The 20,516-nt window shown below is 38.9% G+C and overlaps 1 protein-coding gene across 6 annotated transcripts in view; it reads right to left on the reverse strand.

Moving 5' to 3' along the window:
- The window catches only part of THG1L (tRNA-histidine guanylyltransferase 1 like), a 32,489-nt gene that overhangs the window by 4,027 nt on the left and 7,946 nt on the right, over window positions 1-20,516 (reverse strand). The window contains exons 1-3 of one of the 6 annotated variants that reach the window (XM_027077892.2): window positions 2,857-3,303; window positions 1,955-2,131; window positions 815-984 (exon numbers count right to left, since the gene is read on the reverse strand). In XM_027077892.2, the coding sequence (XP_026933693.2) occupies window positions 815-984; window positions 1,955-2,131; window positions 2,857-3,137 (628 nt within the window). In that variant the 5' untranslated portion in view covers window positions 3,138-3,303. Of the gene's footprint in view, window positions 1-814; window positions 985-1,954; window positions 2,132-2,286; window positions 2,710-2,856; window positions 3,304-20,516 lie in introns of those variants that run through there. The other 5 variants (XM_015063886.3, XM_027077906.2, XM_027077899.2 and 2 more) reach the window with 5 other exon arrangements.

The following is a 20,516-nucleotide window of genomic DNA, read 5'->3' on the forward strand; positions in this document are numbered from 1 at the left end:
CTGGAGCCTGCTTCAGATTCTGTGTCTCCCTTTCTCTCTCTGCCCCTCCCCAACTCTCTCTCTCTGTCTCAAAAAATAAACATTAAAAAAAAAATTAAAAAAAAAAAAAAAGAACTCCACCTCTCTCCTTGAAAGGAGAGAGATCTCGGAGACATTTAGTGATTTACCCAGAACCATACACTGGGAAGATGGGGGGGAAGTGATCAAGTATAAACAAACTTATCACCTAGAAGTTTTATTCTCTCATTTCACTTATGCTGTGTATAAACTGGTTAACTTACACATTAAACTTAGGAATACTTTCAAAGTTATTTTAGATTAATCCTAGCTCTTTTCCAGTTTTTCTGGGAAAATCAAGATACACCAAATAAGTAAGTCTCATAAACATGTCATCATAGTTGTGTAAGGCAGGAGTCACAATTCAAACACCCACTGAGGCCACCATGAACATAAATGCATAAAGCAGAGTAGGTGACCCATGGGGAACAAGAGAGAATGGTACAGTTTATGGCACATTGGCTTCTGTGTGTGTGTGTATATATATATAAAGGCAGCAGTCACTACATAGGTAATATCTAATACTAAGTGGGAATGTAGACCTAGTATTACCCGGTCTCCTGATTTTTCCCAAAAAAACTAGAAATCGGGAACATTTACATGAATCTCCCAATTTTTCAATTGTTTTCAACTAATTAAAAAAATACAAAATACTGCATTTAAACAAAATACACATGTGCCAAACCTGTATCAAATCACCACCTCTAATATATGGAACTGGTGGTTTAACTACATCTGTTTATTTGGTTTCACTTACAATCTGCTTGCCGCCAACTGAGGTAGTCCTTTAAGGTCTGGTTGTTAGGATACACTATGACTCTTCCATCAAAGCCTGGGGGATACAGAAGGGGCTGGTCCTCAAAGTAATCTCGCCAATAGAACACATAGCTGGAGGCAAACTGGGAAGCCACATGGGTCATGAACTTACTTGCAGAAGTAAGGCACATTGGGTGAAGCAAAAAAAAGAAAATACATGATATTAATTCAAAACCATGATAGAGCCTGTGTGTGCAACAGAGTGATTATACAAAGTGTCCAGCAAGCCAAGAGATAAAATGTGCTGGGCCAAGAAAAACTAAGCAGCCCGCCTCTTTCCAGTCCAATAAGTAACTTACTAATACTTTATTTTTGTATGTAGGATGTTATGTGAATTTATGGTTAAAGAGGGTTTTTGTGTGTGTGTGTGTGTGTTTTTAGCCTTGGAAGGAAGAGAACCATTGTTTTAAAAAAGGCAATTCATTATATGCTTTGTTTTCTCTGACAGTTTCGATATATTGCCAAATGAAATATCAAATTTGTCTATTTTGAGATCCTTCTTAATTAAAAATTTAAGCAATATTGTAAAGCACATATAGGCTGTTCTTGGCTAAAGCCAACCTAGGAATTATTAATATTATTATATTCTAACGGTGTCTGTTTCTAGTCTTAATGTTCAGTGCCAGATCTATGTAGAAGCTAAGGTGATGAGGAATGAAGCAGAAAGAATCAGATAAAGAGGCTTATGTAATGCTCACATAAAAGATAAAAGTACAGGGGCGCCTGGGTGGCTCAGTCGGTTAAGCGTCCGACCTCAGCTCTGGTCACGATCTCGCGGTCCGTGAGTTCGAGCCCCGCGTCGGGCTCTGGGCTGATGGCTCAGAGCCTGGAGCCTGCTTCCGATTCTGTGTCTCCCTCTCTCTCTGACCCTCCCCCGTTCATGCTCTGTCTCTCTCTGTCTCAAAAATAAATAAACGTTAAAAAAAAAATTAAAAAAAAATATAAAAGTACAACAGTCTAAACAGGAAATATACATTCTGCAGTTGGAATATTCCATCTGCAGTCTGTAAGGCACCAATTAAAAAAGGCAAAAACCAAATGCTGACAGGAAATATTCTCAAGAGCTAGGACATGGAATTACCTGGCTCTTCTTTTAAACCAATTGCTTTTCCGCTTGAACACAAAGCTGTACTCATCACTCTGTCCATACGCAATCACAATATCCTCCAGTTCTGTCATTACAGTCTGGGCACATTTGGTCATCAGGTGGAGAGCACGGCTGTCATTAGGTTTTGCAAAGTTGTGTTTCTCAGCAAACCTTTATAGAGGGAAAAGGGCATGAATGGAAGAGAGCTTACAACCTGACTTATTTAAGAAGTCTACTTTATTCTCGCCCTGATCAACTGAGAAAAAGGGGCATAATTGCTAAGTCTCCATTCCCTGTTCTGCGAAACGGAGATAAAGTATACTTACTTCACAGGACTCTTGTGAAGATTAGAGGGAGGTAACAAATATAACTATGCCTGGCTCCTTGGAAATGCTCAACAAGTGATAAGAACCATTATTAAAATAATACTTTTAAGAATTAAATTCCCATCTTTCTGTTACATTTCTTTTTTATTTTTCCTCCCGCGTATGGCTAGTTACTGATAATCAAAGAACATACTATAAAGTATTGCCCACAGCAAGATCTAAAAAGGTCTCTAAGCAGTCTGCCTTCAAATAGAACTAACTAAATAGCCGGGCAACTGGCTGAAGAGCTGAAATGCTGCACTGGGGACTGACTTTTTCCACCAGGGCCTTGCTAACAGGTGTTAGCTCAAGGGCGCCGCAGGCCAGCTGCTCATCACAAGAGCACTCGGCCTCAGTTTAACTACTCAGACCGCGCCTTCAAGCACCTGGTAGCTAGCGCGTAGGTGAGGCTCAATGCCACGCGCTCATTGGCTGTCGCGTTACCCGGTAACCAAGAGCTGCCGCCACAATTGGCGTTCCATTCCCCGGAAGCCCTGGGGCACCTTGCTGCCTCAAACCAAACTCGCTCACCGATGGAAATTCCTGCCGTCCAGCCGCACCACCACCCAACAGTGGGCCAGGCAGGTGTCGTCAGCCTCGAAGTTCCGCACGTACTCGAACTTGCTCTTTGCCATGGCCGCCCCCAATTTCAAGCACCGTCTCAGAGTAACGGAAGTGACGGCCCAGCAGTCGCGAACTTTCACTTTGCATGCGGACCACATTCGCCCCGCGGAGGGAAGGACCAAGAAAGCCTCGCCCCGGAAGTTCCTGTGTCTCTTAGTGGCCGCTCTAGCTGTAGTGGAGGTCCTCATCTCTCTCGCCTCTCCTTGTAGTTCTTAATCCACTTCCGGGCGTGTAAGAAGCGTTCCATTGCACCTTTTGTACTGCACACGGTTGTCAGATTTTCTCCTCCGTCATGCAGCAAGTCACTTTCACGAAGTGAGATTTTGTAAAAATTTTCTTTCTGACCAAGTTTGAAGGTTTAGTTGTGATTTTTTTTTCTTTCTAAATAGCATTTATTAACTTGCAGAAAATGTGGGATATACCGGAAAATATAAGAAAATACTTCCTATTTCCCCTCTCCCTTCAAAGCATTGTGAATGGTTTCTTCCAGTCACTTTTCTCTTTGTATTTGTATTTGTACACAGGGAACACACCAAATTGTAATCATACATCTATGCGATTTTTGTATTTTCCACTTAAACCTTGAGCATTTTCCAATGTCATCAAATATTCCAAAGGGTGATTTTAAAAAGAAACATAGGATTTCATTCTGACACACGGGCCTACTAAATTAATTTACTCAACTTTTGCACGAAGACCCAACCTTTAATTTCTTTTTGCTGGTAGATAATAGTAACATTAAACCCTAATATTTTTTATGATGCTTTATGATTTATAAAGCTCTTTTGAATTCAGTACTTATTTTTTTATCCTCAAGAAAATTTTTCAAATAATATAAAAGAATATATGATGAAGTCTCTCACTGACTCCTAACTCTATAGCAACAATGGCTGTTGCTAGTTACTTGTATATCCATCCAGGAGTAGATAGAAACATATATCTACATCTGTATCTAAATCTCTCAAACTGTTTGAAGGCAACATGAAGAAAGGAAGGATGTGAATGTCATGAATTTATGCCCTGGCTCTGCCACATATTGACTATGTGACCTAACATAAGTTACTTTTTTTCTCAGATTTCCCCTTTGTTAAGTGAAGACACCAATTCTTCCCTTGCTACCCTCTAAAGTTATTGTGTGAGCATTAGAGAACATGATGGGTAGCATTTGTGGTATGGGTGTACAGACACACTGGTATAATAATATTCCAAGGTGATGTTAATTTGCAACCAAGATCAGGAAGCACTTAGAGGAACAGGTTAAAACACACCAGGAGGAAATAGACAAATTCACAATGTAGAATCTTATATAAGATTACGGACCTGACTTCTTAAAAATATAAATTTCATGAAGAATAAAAAAAAGAAAAAATGAAAGGAAGGAAGGATGGGAAAAGGTAGGACACTGTTTCAGAATGAAACGGATTTAAGAAACATAAAAACAAAATACAGTGTGAAAATCTGGAATGTATACTGGCCTGAAAAATATTAAAGGTAGTTCTAAATCCACTGGGAAAACATGCAGTTAAAAACAGCTCTAGATTTCAGTGGTTTACAAACAAACATTTATTTCTTGCTCAAGTCACTCAGGTTTCTGGCTTGGCTACTGCTATGCTCCAGGCAGATGTTCTGATTTATGTGTCTTCTTATTCCAAAACTCAGTCAATGATTCAAAAGGCTTTTGCACCATAGGGGAACATCTTGCTGTTCACATTGTTTGCTAAAGCAGCATAACAACAGAGTCAAGTGCAAAGATTGCAGGGCAGGGATGTATTATCTTCCCACAGGGAACGGAAAAGTGAATAATTTTGAACAATAATGCAATCTACTGCAACTGTTCATTAGTTGATATTAGGGAATTATTGTTAATTTTAGTGGCACAATAATGGTAGTGTGCTTAGGCAGGAGAATAACTTTATGTTTAGTTTTTAAATTTATTTTTAAAATTTACATCCAAGTTAATTAGCATATAGTGCAACAATGATTTCAGGAGTAGATTCCTTAATGCCCCTTACCCATTTAGTCCATCCCCCCTCCCAAAACCCCTCCAGCAACCCTCAGTTTGTTCTCCATATTTATGAGTCTCTTCTGTTTTGTCCCTCTCCCTGTTTTTATATTATTTATGCTTCCTTTCCCTTATGTTCATCTGTTTTGTATCTTAAAGTCCTCATATGAGTGAACTCATATGGTATTTGTCTTTCTCTGACAGACTAATTTCACTTAGCATAATACCCTCTAGTTCTATCCACATAGTTGCAAATGGCAAGATTTCATTCTTTTTGATGGCTGAGTAATACTCCATTGTATATGTATATATATATACCTATATATACATTGTATATATATGTACACATATATATACATTGTATATATAGGTATACATATATATACATTGTATATGTATGTATATATATACATGTGTGTGTGTGCCTGTATATATATGTATGTGTGTGTGTGTGTGTGTGTGTATATATATATATATATATATATATATATATATATATATATATATACACCACATCTTCTTTATCCATTCATCCATCGATGGACATTTGGGCTCTTTCCATACGTTGACTATTGTTATAGCACTGTTATAAACATTGGGGTGCATGTGTCCCTTTGAAACAGCATACCTGTATCCCTTGGATAAATACCTAGTAGTGCAGTTGCTGGGTCGTAGGGTAGTTCTATTTTTAATTTTTTGAGGAACCAGCAGGAGAATAACTTTAATCTTAGAGGATACCTGAAGAAAAAGTGGCAAAATATTAACATTTACTGAATCTAGGTGTAGTCATATGGGTATTTATTATATTATTTTTTTCTATTTTTCTACATATTATGCGTTGTGTCACCCAAAAAGATATGTTGAAGTACTAACCCAAGATACAGTGATGTAACTTTATTTGGAAATAGGGTCTTTGCAGATATAATCAATTAGGATGAGGTCACTAGGGTGGGGCCTTAATCCAATATGACTAGTGCCCATATGAAAAGAGAAAACAGAGGCACACAGAGGAAGACCACCAAGTAGAGAAGAAGCCAGAGATTTGAGTGATGCATCTATAAGCCAAGGAAGGCAAAGGATTGCCAGCCATCATCAGAAGCTAGAAGAGAGGCGTGGAAATGGATGCCATCATTATTCCCATTTTAAAGATGTGGAAATTGAGTAGAGAGAGGTCCAGTAATTTGCCTAAGGTCACAGATCCAACGGGTGGTGATGCAAGAATTCCAAACCAGGGGTGCCTGACTGGCTCAGTTGGAGGGCATGCAACTCTTGATCATGAGGTTATGAGTTCAAATCCCACATTGGGCAAAAAGTGCACACACACACACACACACACACACACACACACACACAAAGAATTCAAACCAAGCATTTTAACTACAAAGCCCATGCTCTTAGCTACTCCTCAGTATTATCTCCCCTTCTCTCTCTCTCTGTCTTCATTCACCAGCTTTACAATAGTTACTGCCTGTGTCAACCCGGCAGAAATCAACCAATTCAGTACTTCACTGAATCTTCAAATCAAAAGGTACATGAATCATCCAATCCCTTAATTCTCAAACATAATTTATTCATATACAGCCTTTGTGAATTTTGTCATTTCCATATATTACCTTAGTTAGAAATATTTTTCTTTATGCCAATTCTCTTCATTTTAAATCTTTTTATTGGAAATGAACATACACGTGCAAAAGTACACAAAACATGATGTAACCAGTACTCAGTCAAGAAAGAGAACATTGTCAGTTGCCAGGAATCCATATCAATTATTATTACCTCTCCTTTCCAGAGCTAATGGCCTTCTTAACATCTATAACTTTTTTATGTTCATTTTTTAAAGTTATCTCTCTGCCCAACACGAGGCTCAAATTCACAATCCCAAGATGAAGAGTTGCATGCTCTACTGACAGGAAGCCAGGCACCACAGTTATGTTTGTTTTTGGACATTACATAAATGAAATCTTGCAGTACATATTCTTTGGCATCTGGTCTCTTTGGATCAACATTATGTTTGGAAAATTCAACCAAGTTGCAGAGTGTAACTGTAGTTCATTTATCTTCATTCTTCCATAGTATCCGATTGTATAACTATACCAGCTTATCCATGGTATTATTGAATAGATATTTAGATTGCTTCCATTTTGGGAGTGATTATGAAAAACACTACTCTGAACATTCTTGTACATGTCTTTTTGTGTACACATGCCTGAATTGGGTATATACCTAAGACTAGAATTTCTGTGTCATGGAGAATGCATCTGTTCACTTTTGGTAGATAATGTCATACTTTTTCCAAAGTGTTTTTACCAATTTCCATTTCTCCAAATAGTATGTGACTTGCTCCATATCCTCACCAACACTTGATATTGTTAGTTTTCAAAAATATTATGCTGCATCATTCTAACTTATATGTAGTAGATCTTTCAAGGAGTATATTTCCATGATGATTAACAATGTTTAACATTTTTTCTTACACTTATTGGCCACCTGGATATCCTTTGTTGTGAAGTATGTGTTCAAGTCTTTTGCACAGTTTTTCACTCACTATTTAATACTTCAATTAAGTATTTGAAAGAGAAATTATTTGAAAGAGAAATTATCTGAAAGAGAAATTCTGTCATTACCATAAATGGAAAATTAGCATCACATGTCAACAATAGAGGGTGACAATATATTAAGATAAATGCAATTCCAGGATAATGCTCATGCTTTGTGGTAGGATTTTTTGTTTTCTTTTTCATTTTGCCAACAACGAAAAGGAAGCGCTGAACATTACCAGACATTCTCAAAGTCATTCACGAAGCTAGTTGCAAAACTTGATTTGATTCAGAGTTCCCTTTCCCTTCCAATGACTGATAAAAACCTGGAGAAGAAGGGACAGGTCAAAAGCCATAACAACTCTCCTGAGGTCTCTCCCAGGTTTATCAGTTAACACCAGGGACCATTCATTAAATATCTACTCTGTGCCAGGTCCTATGGTCATATATTAGCCACATTGCTTTGGCTATCTGATTTATTCTGCACAGTTGTTCATTGAGGGTGGGTTTTCCAGTGTTGGTGTGTGGCTTCTACCCTTGATAGCTGGAGCTCCGCCATTATATCTATGTTCCAGGAAGGAAGAAGGACAAACGGGAAGATAGCAAAGCTCACACCTCCAAACCAAATCACGTCTCTTTATCAGGTTTTTACTAAAGCTGCACAACTTCTGCGTATATATTTTGAGCCTTCCTCATCTGCAGTGGAGCCTGGGAAATGTAGTTCTTTTAGCTGGGCACTTGGCCATCTCCAATAATATAGGATCTTTCTTTCTTTTCAAAAAAGAAGGGAGAATGCTATTGCACGGGCAACTGGAAGTTTCTGCCACAAAAGCCACTAGGGGTTATAAAGGGGTAGCCTAACAGGCCCTGCACCCTGAACTCTAACTCCCAGCCTGCGCCCCCTACCTCCCTCAGCCACTTTATATAAAAAAAAAAAAAAAAAAAATCAGGGCACCTCAGTGACTCGGTTCAGTGTCTGAATCTTGATTTTGGCTCAGGTCATGACCTCAGAGTTGTGGGATCCAGCCTCACATCTGGAGTCTCAGGTCTGGGAGAGGAGCGGGTGGGGGGGGGAGTGGGGGGAAGAGGGAGGAGGGGGAGGAGGGGAAGGAGGAAGAAGAGGAAGAGGAAAATGAGGGAGGAGGAGGAGGAAAAAAAGGAGGAGGAGGATGAGAAGAAGAAGAGAAAGAGGAAGAGGAGGAGGAGAGGAAAGAGAGGGCAAGGGGGAGGGGGCAAGCGGGAGGAGGGAGAGATGGGTGAGGAGGGGAGAAGGAGAGGAAGAGGAAGAGGAAGAAGGAGGTGGAGAAGAGAAAGAAGGAGAAGGAGAAGGCAGAGAAAGAAAAAAAAGAGACAGATGATTGGTTGGAAATTCCAGGGGAGATGTTACATTCTTCCCTCCCCATACTTCCCTCCACCACCTGCCTTGAGTTCCCCCACTTCCCATCCCCAGAATAGGTGGGGAAACTCGAAGCAGGTGGTGTAGGGAAGTATGGGGAGGGAAGTTGGGGGAGGCTTCAAAGGTAGGCAAGAAAGGAGTACTTACAAGTACTTACAAGAAAGGAGTACTTACAAGTAAGTAAGTTCCTTACTTACCAGCTGGGGACCTGAAGAATTTTCCTGGTGCTATCACTGTAGCAGGATATCAGGAGAGTTACTTGGAGGTCCTGATAAGTATCCCTCTCTTGCTCCCCTTGAGTTTTGGGTATATGTGAATGTAGAGACCAGTGACTACACCATATTTGGAGGTTTCTGGAGCAGACTAGGCCAGTGTATGAGAAGGATCAGCAATGAGGTATGCCTGAAAAAATGACAGAGATACCTCACTGCAGTCCCCCTCAGCCTTTGTGCGTGTGTGGGGGGGTCATCATCATCACTGGTTCTATAAGAAGCAGCTCAGAGGTTGGGGTAAGGGGGGGACAGGAACTGGGAATTGCCTTGAGCCCAATGGGCAAGTAAAAGTCATCCCTCCTATAGAGGGTCTGAAGACAGAGAGAGCTGGAAGGGCCAAGAGGAGCTATATGTTCCTCTCTAAGGATCCTTGGAAGATCATCCTGGTGCTAAAAATGGCCCCAGGATAACCATGCACCATGCCAATGTAGGAAGAGAGAAGACTTCCCACCACAGGGTGGAAGGTCAACTATGTAAAAAGGCCTCTGCTTTGCCTACACTCCAACCCAGCCCTCAAAGGGAATTAAATTTTGAAAAGAGGAGGGTGATGCAGAGGATCTCAGAACAAGATTGTGGCTCCCACCTCCATTCCAGGTTGTTGGAGTGGGACCAGAATGAAAGAGCAGGGTCTTCCACTCTAAGCCCCTTGAGTAATAAGCATGGCCTGTACTGGGGGTGGGGTGGTGGGGGCACTTGTCACAAAAAGATAAATACTGTATGATTCTGGAAACTCAGTGAGGTATGTAGACAAGTTCATACAGAAAATAGAATGATTGTTGCTAGGGAATAAAGGGAGTGGGGTAAAGGGAGTTATTGTTTAATGGATATAGGATTTCAATTTTGTAAGATGAAAAGAGTTTGGAGATTGGTTGCACAACAGTGTGAATGTATTTAACACTACTGAGATGTACACTTAAAATGTTAAGGTGGTAAATTTTATGTTATGCATATTTTGCCAGAATTAAAAAAACCTAAAATCCTGCACACAACAGATATTTGTAACCTAACTGGACAATGATTTCTATTTTTAAAAATTTCTATTACTTAGAAGATCACTTATCACTGAAGCTGACGAAATAAAAATAATTGCCTTTGGTGTGGAAGTCATATTCCAATTTTTCTTCCCTAATGCTGACTCATTTCATTTGTACTAAGAGCTACATTATGTAAATGAAATTCAGGGTGGAAGGGGGTAAGAAGAAGGAATAATTTGTCTCTAAAGTCTCCTTTTCTGTTCTAAACCACTCTAATCAAATTTCTGGCTGGGAGTAATGTATACACTTCCAGGAATAGACTGCCTAGCTCTATCATGGTTTTGAGGCAGATAAAAATACCACTACATACCAGGATTTACATGGGTGTAAAGTTTAGAACTATTATTCTGGAATAAATTCATGATTACTAGGGCCTTGAAATTGCTATAATATATTTGCTCTGTATTTTGATATGTGGCTTACATAGGTCAGAGTGAATGGATTTTATTTTAAATGGTCATCAATTATGTCTTTAAATGGACATGTTTGGTCAACTACCTCGTCTTTCTCTACTTAGTAGAAGTTCCAGAAGTCATGAGGATCTGGTCACTGGAGGGCTTAGAAAAAGATATTAGGAAAACAGAAAGGGGGAATTAGATGTATGTTTCCTAGTCCACTTGACCTTGTTACCACTTAATCCCACAAATTTACTCATTCATTAAACTAGTATTTCTTAATTTCCTACCATGTACCATGTTCACTGGGATGCAACAGCAAACAATACAGCTATGGTGCCTACACAATGGAGTTCACGGCAAGTTGAGGAAGACAGACCTTAAACAAAGAGTTTCACAAGTAACTGTTGGACTACATTGTGTTCAGTGTTGTGAAACACGTTGCAGGCCCTGCCCTGACTGGGCAGCTGAGCATGGTCCATGAAGTTTTATCTGAGGAAGCAATATTTAAATTATGACCTGAATAATGAGATAAAAAGACAGCTTGCTTCATATGTTCCTGGAATTGTGGAATTGTTGAATCTGATGTTGAATAAACATTTTGCCAAAAGATTTTGCTTGTATAACATTTTGGAAAAGAATCCAGAGTAATATGAGTTTCCATACCATGGATCAGCCATTTAAAAAACACATATTGGGCACCTAAAATGTGTAAGGGCACTGGGCAAGGTACTTACTGGGAGGATATAATAAATAACAACAACAACAACAACAACAATAACAACAGTAATTTAAAAAAAATGCTTTCTAAGTGTAAGAAACTTAAGAGTCTCCAAACCATAGTCTCATACATTATCCTATTTTTTCCCTTTCAATGAGTCTGTGGGAGGCAGAACAATAATTCTCTCCATAAGGAAGGAAACCAACTTTGTGGGAACTGTTTAAATGATTTGTCCAATGTCTCATGGCTTCCAGAACCAGGATTAGAACCCAGTCCTTCTTTTTAAAAAAAAATTTTTTAATGTTTACTTATTTTTGAGAGAGAGAGAATACAAGCAGGGGAGGGGCAGAGAAAGAGGGAGACACAGAATCTGAAGCAGGCTCCAGGCTCTGAGCTGTCAGCACAGAGCCTGATGTGGGGCTCGAACCCACAAACTGTGAGATCATGACCTGAGCCGAAGTCAGACACTTAACTGACTGAGCCACCCAGGTGCCCCCTTAACTGACTGAGCCACCCAGGCGCCCCCTAGAACTCAGTCCTTCCAATGCCAAGTCTAAGTATTTTCCACTCTACCACCTTGCTTTGCTATGTTTTAAAGGAACAAACTAGATAGCTGTTGTTTTTGCCTGCCCAGCATCCCTCTTTCTGTCTTATGGCAATGGCATCCCAACTGTCTTTCCCCGACCAGACCATTTGGTTTATGTGGAGAATACCCCACCTGACATTTGTTCCAGGGTAAGCACATGGTCAAGACCACGCTAGTTCTCAGTGTGAGTTAGAAAAAGGCCCCCTTTCCTGCAGACATAGTTGTGCACCGGGCAGAGGTTTGGTAAGTGTTCTCCACACTGGATTTAAACCTCTGCTTGTCCTCTCTGTAGTGACCAACCTGCACAAATATGATGACCTTACCAATAACTGAGACCTTACCAGTAAGGTTCAAAGATGTGCACCTAACCTAAGCCAGGTCATTGAGACAGTCTGACATTCTGCTAGAATGACTACGAAAATCAGATTCTCTTCCTATTAGAAATGCTATACTGGTGATCACATTGCCTTCAAGACAAAAGAGGCTGCCCATTGATTAGGCCTATACAAAAGGAAAAAAATCTGAAAAATACAGAAAACAACTTCTGATGACATTGAGTTGAGCATTGCGCTTAGAGCCAGTGCACAGAGTGCTGCTCCTAGACCCTTACAAGTTCCTGGAGAGCAGGGACCTTGCTTAATATTTTCAAAGCTGTATCCTCTGTGCCTGGAATAGTGCCTGGCACATAAGAAGCAATCAATAAATAACTGCTGAAAGATTAAGCCAGTAAGTTCCTTTTTTGTATATGAACTTGGGTTTTTAGAAGCCTCAATTCATTGGGGGTGTAAATAAATAACTTCTTTTTTCCCAATAACCGCTCTCTCACCTCCTTTATTCATGGCTAGCAATTCCCTTAAAGAATCTTGGCCAGATCCCATACTTCCCAGTAGGTGAAATGTATTAATGTTCGTATTAAAACATTGGTCAAGAGCACTGTGCTCCTCCAAATGCAGGCCAACTCTCTCCCTCTCAGTCCTATTCTTCTATCAACTCAGTGTGAAGAGGTGATTATAGCAGGCCTGGTTCTGGCTTCTTTAGCAAGCCCTTCAGGGAGGTAGCTAGCTTAATGGGGGCTTATGAAACTTAGAGGTGGGCTACTTCACACTTAATGTTCTCAGCTTTGGGCCTTTGGTATAATTTAAGAACAACAGGAAAAATCACACCCAACATCTTATTTAGCAGTTTGAGTTGGATCAAAAGCAATTCACATAGGTGAGATGAACTTGAAAGAGAATAGGATGACCTTTGGATAAATTCAGGAGTATGAGTAATACATGCAAGGTAGACTGAGGTACGTGAGGAGACTGACAAAGAGATGGAACGTACGGAGTGGAAAACAAACTATAAGAGACAACATCAGACTTGAGGATATCAGGCACGAGGTAAGGACTTTAGCCTTGCTCTATCTAACAGTGTTTTAGGAAAATTAATCTGGCTATGGCATGAAGGGTACATGAAAGGAAAAAAAAAAAACCCAGGGGAAGCTAGGCCAACAGAGAATCTATTTTAACACTTCAGATATGCAGTGCTGACTAAAAGGAAGACAGGGATGAAGAAACGGAAAAGAATTTGGCATCCATAAAATGTTCTGAGGTCCTAAATCACAAAGATCTTTAATCCTTTTTAGAAAAGCCAAGGCATTAAGATATCTTGAAATAATTACAGATATTATTATTGATACAGAGACAGAATCATGTTCAATGAAGTATAAATTCCACCATATAACTAGGAGTTATTTATAGGGCTGCATCTTGAATGTTCCATGATGATTTGGCCCTGAATGGGCCATAAGTTGGTAGTGAGTTGATACAGGCAGATATATTTCAATTTATTTTTTTCCAGTGACTGGGCTGCTTTACTGAAGAAAAGAATTTGAAATCTTCATGCCTATCTAAAAGTGGAATCTGGAATGTGAACTGACTTTCTATATAGCTTACACTGTTACTCATTCTTAAGTGATGGAAATTAAAGGTAAAAGAAAATCCAGTAAGTAATTTGCTTAGGAAGGATTATTTCCTAATCTGAGTTCAATGAGATATTCTTTTTCATTTTAACAAAGGAAAAAAAAGAAACCTGCATAAAAAATACTACTACCCATGCTTAATTTTTATTACTGGTTCTGGCTAATTGGGGATCAAAAGTGGTTCCTAGAACACTCATACACAGAATTTCACCTCTAAATATTTCTGACATAAGCTTGCCTCTGTTTCTGTGGAGAAACATAACATTGGGAAGAGAATTCAAAGGATTTCAGAGACTGAACCACACTGCATCACTGACACTGCATACATTTATACCATTTAAGGAAATCTTTTCTCTCTGTGATATTTTGTTTATGAAGATCACTACTTAAGAACATGTTCTTGGGCAAAATCTCACAAATTATTTCCCCCTTTGACTCATCTTAGATGCAGTCTGGAAGTTACCTTCCTCTTTAAATTACTACATTTAAAAGTACAATTCTGTAATTATAGATTTTTAGGATGAGTAACTGCAATATAAATTAGGATCAGAGTAACTCTCTATATAAATATAACCAAAGTATCTTCACTCCTGAACTATATTTAGGCTTTGTTTTATACACGTTTGAAGATGAACATCATCTTTTCCATTTCCACACTGAATTTGGGCCAGATTTATCTTCATTTTCCCAACAGGCTTAGAATCCAAAATCTGGAATCATCGTTGGCTCTTCTCTGTTTTCCTCCAATAATAATGGTTAAAATGTTTACTAGATGCCAGATTATTTATTGAGCCCTTTACATAGAGCATTTAATAATATACTCCAAACAGTTCTCTTAGGTATATATTGTTGTTTATCCCCCATTTTATAGCCTTATAGAGATTAAATTATTTGTCCAAATCACATAGCTAGTAAATGGCATAGCCAGGATGGAAAGCCAGAAATGTAATGCCAGAGTTTATGTTCTTAACCAATTTTTCTACAATGCCTCCTAATAACATCATAACATTGGTTTATAGATTTATCCATTCAATTACTTATTAATTTATTTATTCATTGCACAATACTTCTTAAGCAGTCATTCTACAGACACTGTAGAAGTTGCTAGAAATTAAGAAAAGGTCCCTACACTAACAATTTCAGGAGAAAAACATGTTAACAAAAAATTAAAGTATATTACAAATGTTTAACAAATGCTATTTTCATTCCTTCTATCAATTTGGATGCTTCTTGTTGCAAATAACTAGGAGCCTGAATAATAGAAGTTTAAACAATACAAAAATTTACTTATATCCTATAGGGAAATTGAGTTTGGCAGTTCCAGGGCCCATGCAGTGGCTCAATGATGCCATCGGGATTGGAACACTTTTAATACTTCTGCTTTACTGTCCACACCATATCAGAGAGATCTCTCCTCATGTTCACAAAATGGCTGCCATAGTACCAGACATCACGTTCTCACACTATAACATCTAAAGTGGAAAGGAAGGTGATGAACACAAAAAAAACTTTCTTTGTACATCTGCTCTCTTTTCTACTAGGGAAAATGGTTTTCCTCAGAACCATCCAATAGACTGCTCCTTATGTCTCAGTGGAGAACCTGGGTCACGTGCTCACCTCTATACCAAGCTCAAGTAAGGGAACAGTACTTGGGACAGTGTCTTCTAAACAAAAGCAGGGTTTTGTTAGTAAGGAAAAAGGGAGAATGGTGGAAAGTAGGCAATCGATAATGTTTACCATATCCTTTTTCTAATATGAATGCCAAAACAGAGGTATATAGAAAGTGCTGTGAAAGAATAGATTAAAAAAATATTTTATTCTGCCTATGAGACCTAGAGATAGCTTTTTTAAGGACTTGTACATTTCAGCTGAGTCTTGAAGGGTAGATGGAAGTGTACCAGACAAAGAACCAGGATCTCAGAATATCAGAGATAACAGACCTTAAAGAATATTAGAAAAAATTACACTGAACATGTACATCTCCTTCACAGTATTTTCCAATTCTGCCTCATTTCTTTCTATGACCTCTGCCTCTAGTCAAAACCAACAGTGCTTGGGCCTCTTTGCTTTGGCCAATAGTGATTTTATGTGGTAGGAGGTCCAAGATAATAAAAATGCAAGAACCACATTTTTGCCAGCTGACCAAATACTCTTTTGACCAAACAAGATAATAAAGGACACAGTATGTACACTGTGAGGGACCTCAAATATTTGTTCCTTTCCCAGCTACCTTTATTTCTCTTTCCATCTTTCTCTTTTATTAATTATCTTCCATTCTTATTTCAGAGAATGAAAAAATTGAAAAGCTAGAATTTTGATTCTTCTGATAGTAATAAAATAGAAACTATAGGATACCATGTGATAGAGACCAAGGAGCCTCGCTTTTCGCTCTTTATTCAGGACAAAAATTATGTTACTAATCCTTTCTTATGTAACAAATTATCCTAAAACTTAGTGGCTTAAAACAATAATAAGTATGTATTGTCTCACATGGTTTCTGTAAGTCTGGAATTCAGGAGTAGCCTAGCTGGGTGGTTTTGGCTCAGGGTCTTTCACAAGGTTGCAATTAACATGCCAGCTGGGTGTGTAGTCATCTGGAGGCTTGAATGGGACCAAATTATCTGCTTCCAACATAATTTACTTATGTGGCTGTTGGTGGGAAGTGGCAGTCCTCCCCACGTGGCCTCTTCATAGGGCTACTTGGTACATGGAGGTGGGCTTCAGTAGCAGACAAAACATATATTGTTAGATGGAGTTAGGGTAACTAAATATGAAGTGAACTCCAGTCCTTATTTTACATCACATATAAAGGAAAATCACACACAATAAAGACCTAAATATGAAAGGTAAGACTATAGAACTTAATGGAAGAAAATATAAAAGAATTCTTTGGAGAAACTTGAGGTGGGAAAATATTTTCATTTCCTTTTCCTTTTCTTTTTCCTTTCCCTTTTCCTTTCCTCTTCCCCTTTCCCTTCCCTTTCCTTTCCTTTATTTCTAGAGAAAGGGAGATAGTGTGTGAGTGGGGCAGAGGGGCGAAGGGAGGGAGAGAATCCCAAGCAGACTCCACACTCAGCATGGAATCCAATGCAGGGCTCAATCCCACGACCCTGGGAACATGACCTGGGCCAAAATCAAGAGTCAGACACTCAACCAAATGAGAAACCCAGTTTCCCCAAGAAAATATTTCTTAAACAAGACTCTAAAAGCACAAATTATAGGGTAAAAAAATGATGGATGCAACTGCATTAAATTAAGGATTCCTGTTCAACAGAGGATATCAGAGATAAATGAACAGATGGGTCACACACAAGAAGATATTTGCAATGTTTGAAGATCAATAATAAATAAGGGACTCCTGTGGATCAACATGGAAAAAGCAGGGAACAATAATAAAATGATAAATGACTTGAATATGCATAGTTATTAATTGAGACGGCCAAAAGACTAGTAAGCTTATGATGAGATGCTCAGCCTTTCTAATGATCAGAGAAGTGCAAATAGAAACAATAAGATACTTCTATACTCCAATAAGATTGGCAAAATTTGTTGAATAAAACCAAGAGTTGGTAAAAAAGTAGAAAACAGGAAATCCTCGTGTGTGCCACTGTTATGAGTTTGAAGTCAAACAGACACCTGAGAGAGCAATCTGTTCATTAGTGAAGTGGTGTGTGTGCATTCCTAGAACCCAGAAATCCCATTCTTGGATGTGTCTGCACAGAAGATGTTGTACAGGTTTATGGGGGCATGTCCATGACAACACTGCTTGTGGTGGGAACTTGCCGGAGGCACCCTAGGAGTCCATCAGTAGAGCAATGCAGAGGTAACAAGTGCTTGACAGAATCCAGAATTCAGGAGCTCAGAACCAGATGTACCTATATGGCATGGACAGATATTTCTACAGATTTTTCTGCTTCACAAGGGTAGAAAGTAGATCAGTAGTTTCCAGGAGCTGGGGAAAGGAAAAATGGGGAGTAACTACTAATGGGTTTGAGGTTTCCTTTTGGGATAATGAAAGTATGCCAGAATCAAATAGTGGTGATTGCTGCATACTAAAAAACACGTACTGAACATATTAAAAACGTACTAAAAACTACTAAATTGTACACTTAAAAAATAAGCTAAAAAATCAGTAAACACATCCACTGGAAAAAATACAGATAACCCAGAAGAAATTTTAAAAATTATGCTAAATGAAAAAAAGAAACAAATTGAGTCTGTATCTAAGATGATATGTGTAAATTAAAAAACAAATACATGTATCCACCAAACACTGTATATCACTCAATGATACATATATAACCAAAGATACACTAACTACATTAAAGTGGGTGCCTGGGGGGTGGGGGTGAGGGAAAACAGAATTGGAACGGGAATAGAAAATGGTGAATAAAGAAGTGTCATAAAATAATAAAATAAAACAGGAATAGGGACTTCAGTAGACAGACTAATGCCCCTCTAAAGACATCCGTGTACTATCATCCTAGGAACATATAATTACATTACCTTATATGGCAAAAGGAACTTTGCAGATATGACTAAGTTAACGATTTAAAAACAGGGATATTATCGTAGATTATCTGGGTGAGCCCAATGTAATCATAAGGATACTTAAAAGATGGCAAAGGAAGATAAATGAGCCAGAGAAGATGATGTAATGATGGAAGGCAGGGGGCATGGAAGGTCAGAGTGATGCATTTGCTGGCTTTGAAGACGGAAGAGGTCCATGAGCCAAGAAATGTGGGCAAATCAAGAAACAGATTCTTCCCTAGAGCCTCCAGAAGGAAAGCAGCCTTACTGACTTAGTTTTTGTCCCATGTGACCTACTTCAAATTTCTGACCTCCAGAACTATAAAGTAATAAATTTGTGTTGCTTTAAGTCATTAAATTTATGGCTCCAACAGCAATAGGAAATTTACACAGGGACTTGCCCATAGCAAAGTTAATACTCTGCTGGAACTACAGAGAATAATGAACTCAACTATCTGTACTGAAAGTCCAAAAAGAAAAAAAAAATGTCCGTCTCCCCCCATAAACAATTAGTACTTGGTTCATTCTGTATTTGTTCTAAGAATTAGCATGTGGTGGCAATTCTAAACCTTAAAAAATTCTAAAATTTTTTAAATGTAAGTTTAATCAAATTCATTTCACAATTTTGTAAGGATAAAAAGGTACCCCTTTCTCACCAGTTACTATGGATATTTGGTTCCTGTTTGTATTAACTGCTTGGGCTGCCATAACAAAAAACACAGGCTGGGTAGCTTAAAAAACAGACATTTATTTTCTCACAGTTCTGGAGGTTAGAAGTCCTAGATCAAGTTCTGGCAGGGTTCATTCTTGGTGAGAGCTCTCTTTCTGGCTTATAGATAACTACCTTCTTGCTATGTTCTCATATGGCCTTTCCTAGGTGTGTTCTCAAAGAGGGTGGGCAAGAGAAGAGAGCTCTCTGGCTTCTCTTCTCATAAAGACACTAATCCTATTGGATCATAGTCCCAACCTTATGACCTCATTTAAGTTTATTTAGTTCTGTAGAGACCCTATCTCCAATACAGCCACACTAGGAGTTAGGGCTTCAGCATTTGAATTTTGGGAGTCACAAACATTCAGTCTATAGTACAGGTCTAGTGGATCCATTTTAAGTAATCTTCTTAGGACATTTTTGTGACCTTAGACAGTGTTGTTATTAATTTAAATTTTCTGTTAAAAAGATAAGCTGCATAGGGGCGCCTGGGTGGCTCAGTCGGTTAAGCGTCTGACTTCGGCTCAGGTCATGATCTCGCGGTCTGTGAGTTCGAGCCCCACGTCGGGCTCTGTGCTGAGAGCTCAGAGCCTGGAGCCTGCTTTGGATTCTGTGTCTTCTCCTCTCTCTGCCCCTCCCATGCTCATGCTCTCTCTGTCTCTTAATAATAAATAATTTAAAATTTTTTAAAAAATTAAAAAAAAAGATAAGCTGTATAAGAGAAGAGAAATCATTTGTTTTATCTTCTGTTATGTTCCCAGTACCTAGTACAGAGCTTAGCACATTTTAGGGGTTCATTAAATATTTGCTGAATGAACAAGTTAATCAATCAGTGAATGGAAACTCTCCTCTAGGCTTTTAGTCAGTGACTGGTAGCAACCACAGAAAAGAACAGAGCTCAAAACGTTCTGCTGCATATTCTCTCTTATGAAAAGAGAAAAGAAATGGAAATGTATTAGTTTCCAAGGCTGTTTTAACAAAGTACTGCAAACTGGGTGGCTTAAAACCGTGGAAATTTTTTCTCTCATGGTTCTGGAGACTAGCACTTTGAAATCAAGATGGAGGCAGATTGATTCTTTCTGGAGGCTCTGTGGGAAAATCAGTTCAATACAGGACATTTCTCCAACGTAGACATAGAGAAGGCCAACAGGGGCACCTGGATGGCTCAGTTGGTTGAGCGTCTAACTTTGGCTCAGGTCATGATCTTGTAGTTTGTGAGTTTGAGCCCTGCACTGGGCTCTGTGCTGACAGCTTGGAGCCTGGAGCCTGCTTTGGATTCTGTGTCTCCCTCTCTCTCTGCCCCTGGCCCACTCACACTCTGTCTCTGTCCTCTCTTTCAAAAATAAATAGACATAAAAAACATTAAAAAATTTTTTTAAAAAGAAGACATAGAGAAGGTCAACAGACACATGAAAAGATGTT

Source organism: Acinonyx jubatus, chromosome A1, assembly GCF_027475565.1.
Source record: "Acinonyx jubatus isolate Ajub_Pintada_27869175 chromosome A1, VMU_Ajub_asm_v1.0, whole genome shotgun sequence".
NCBI lineage: Eukaryota > Metazoa > Chordata > Mammalia > Carnivora > Felidae > Acinonyx > Acinonyx jubatus.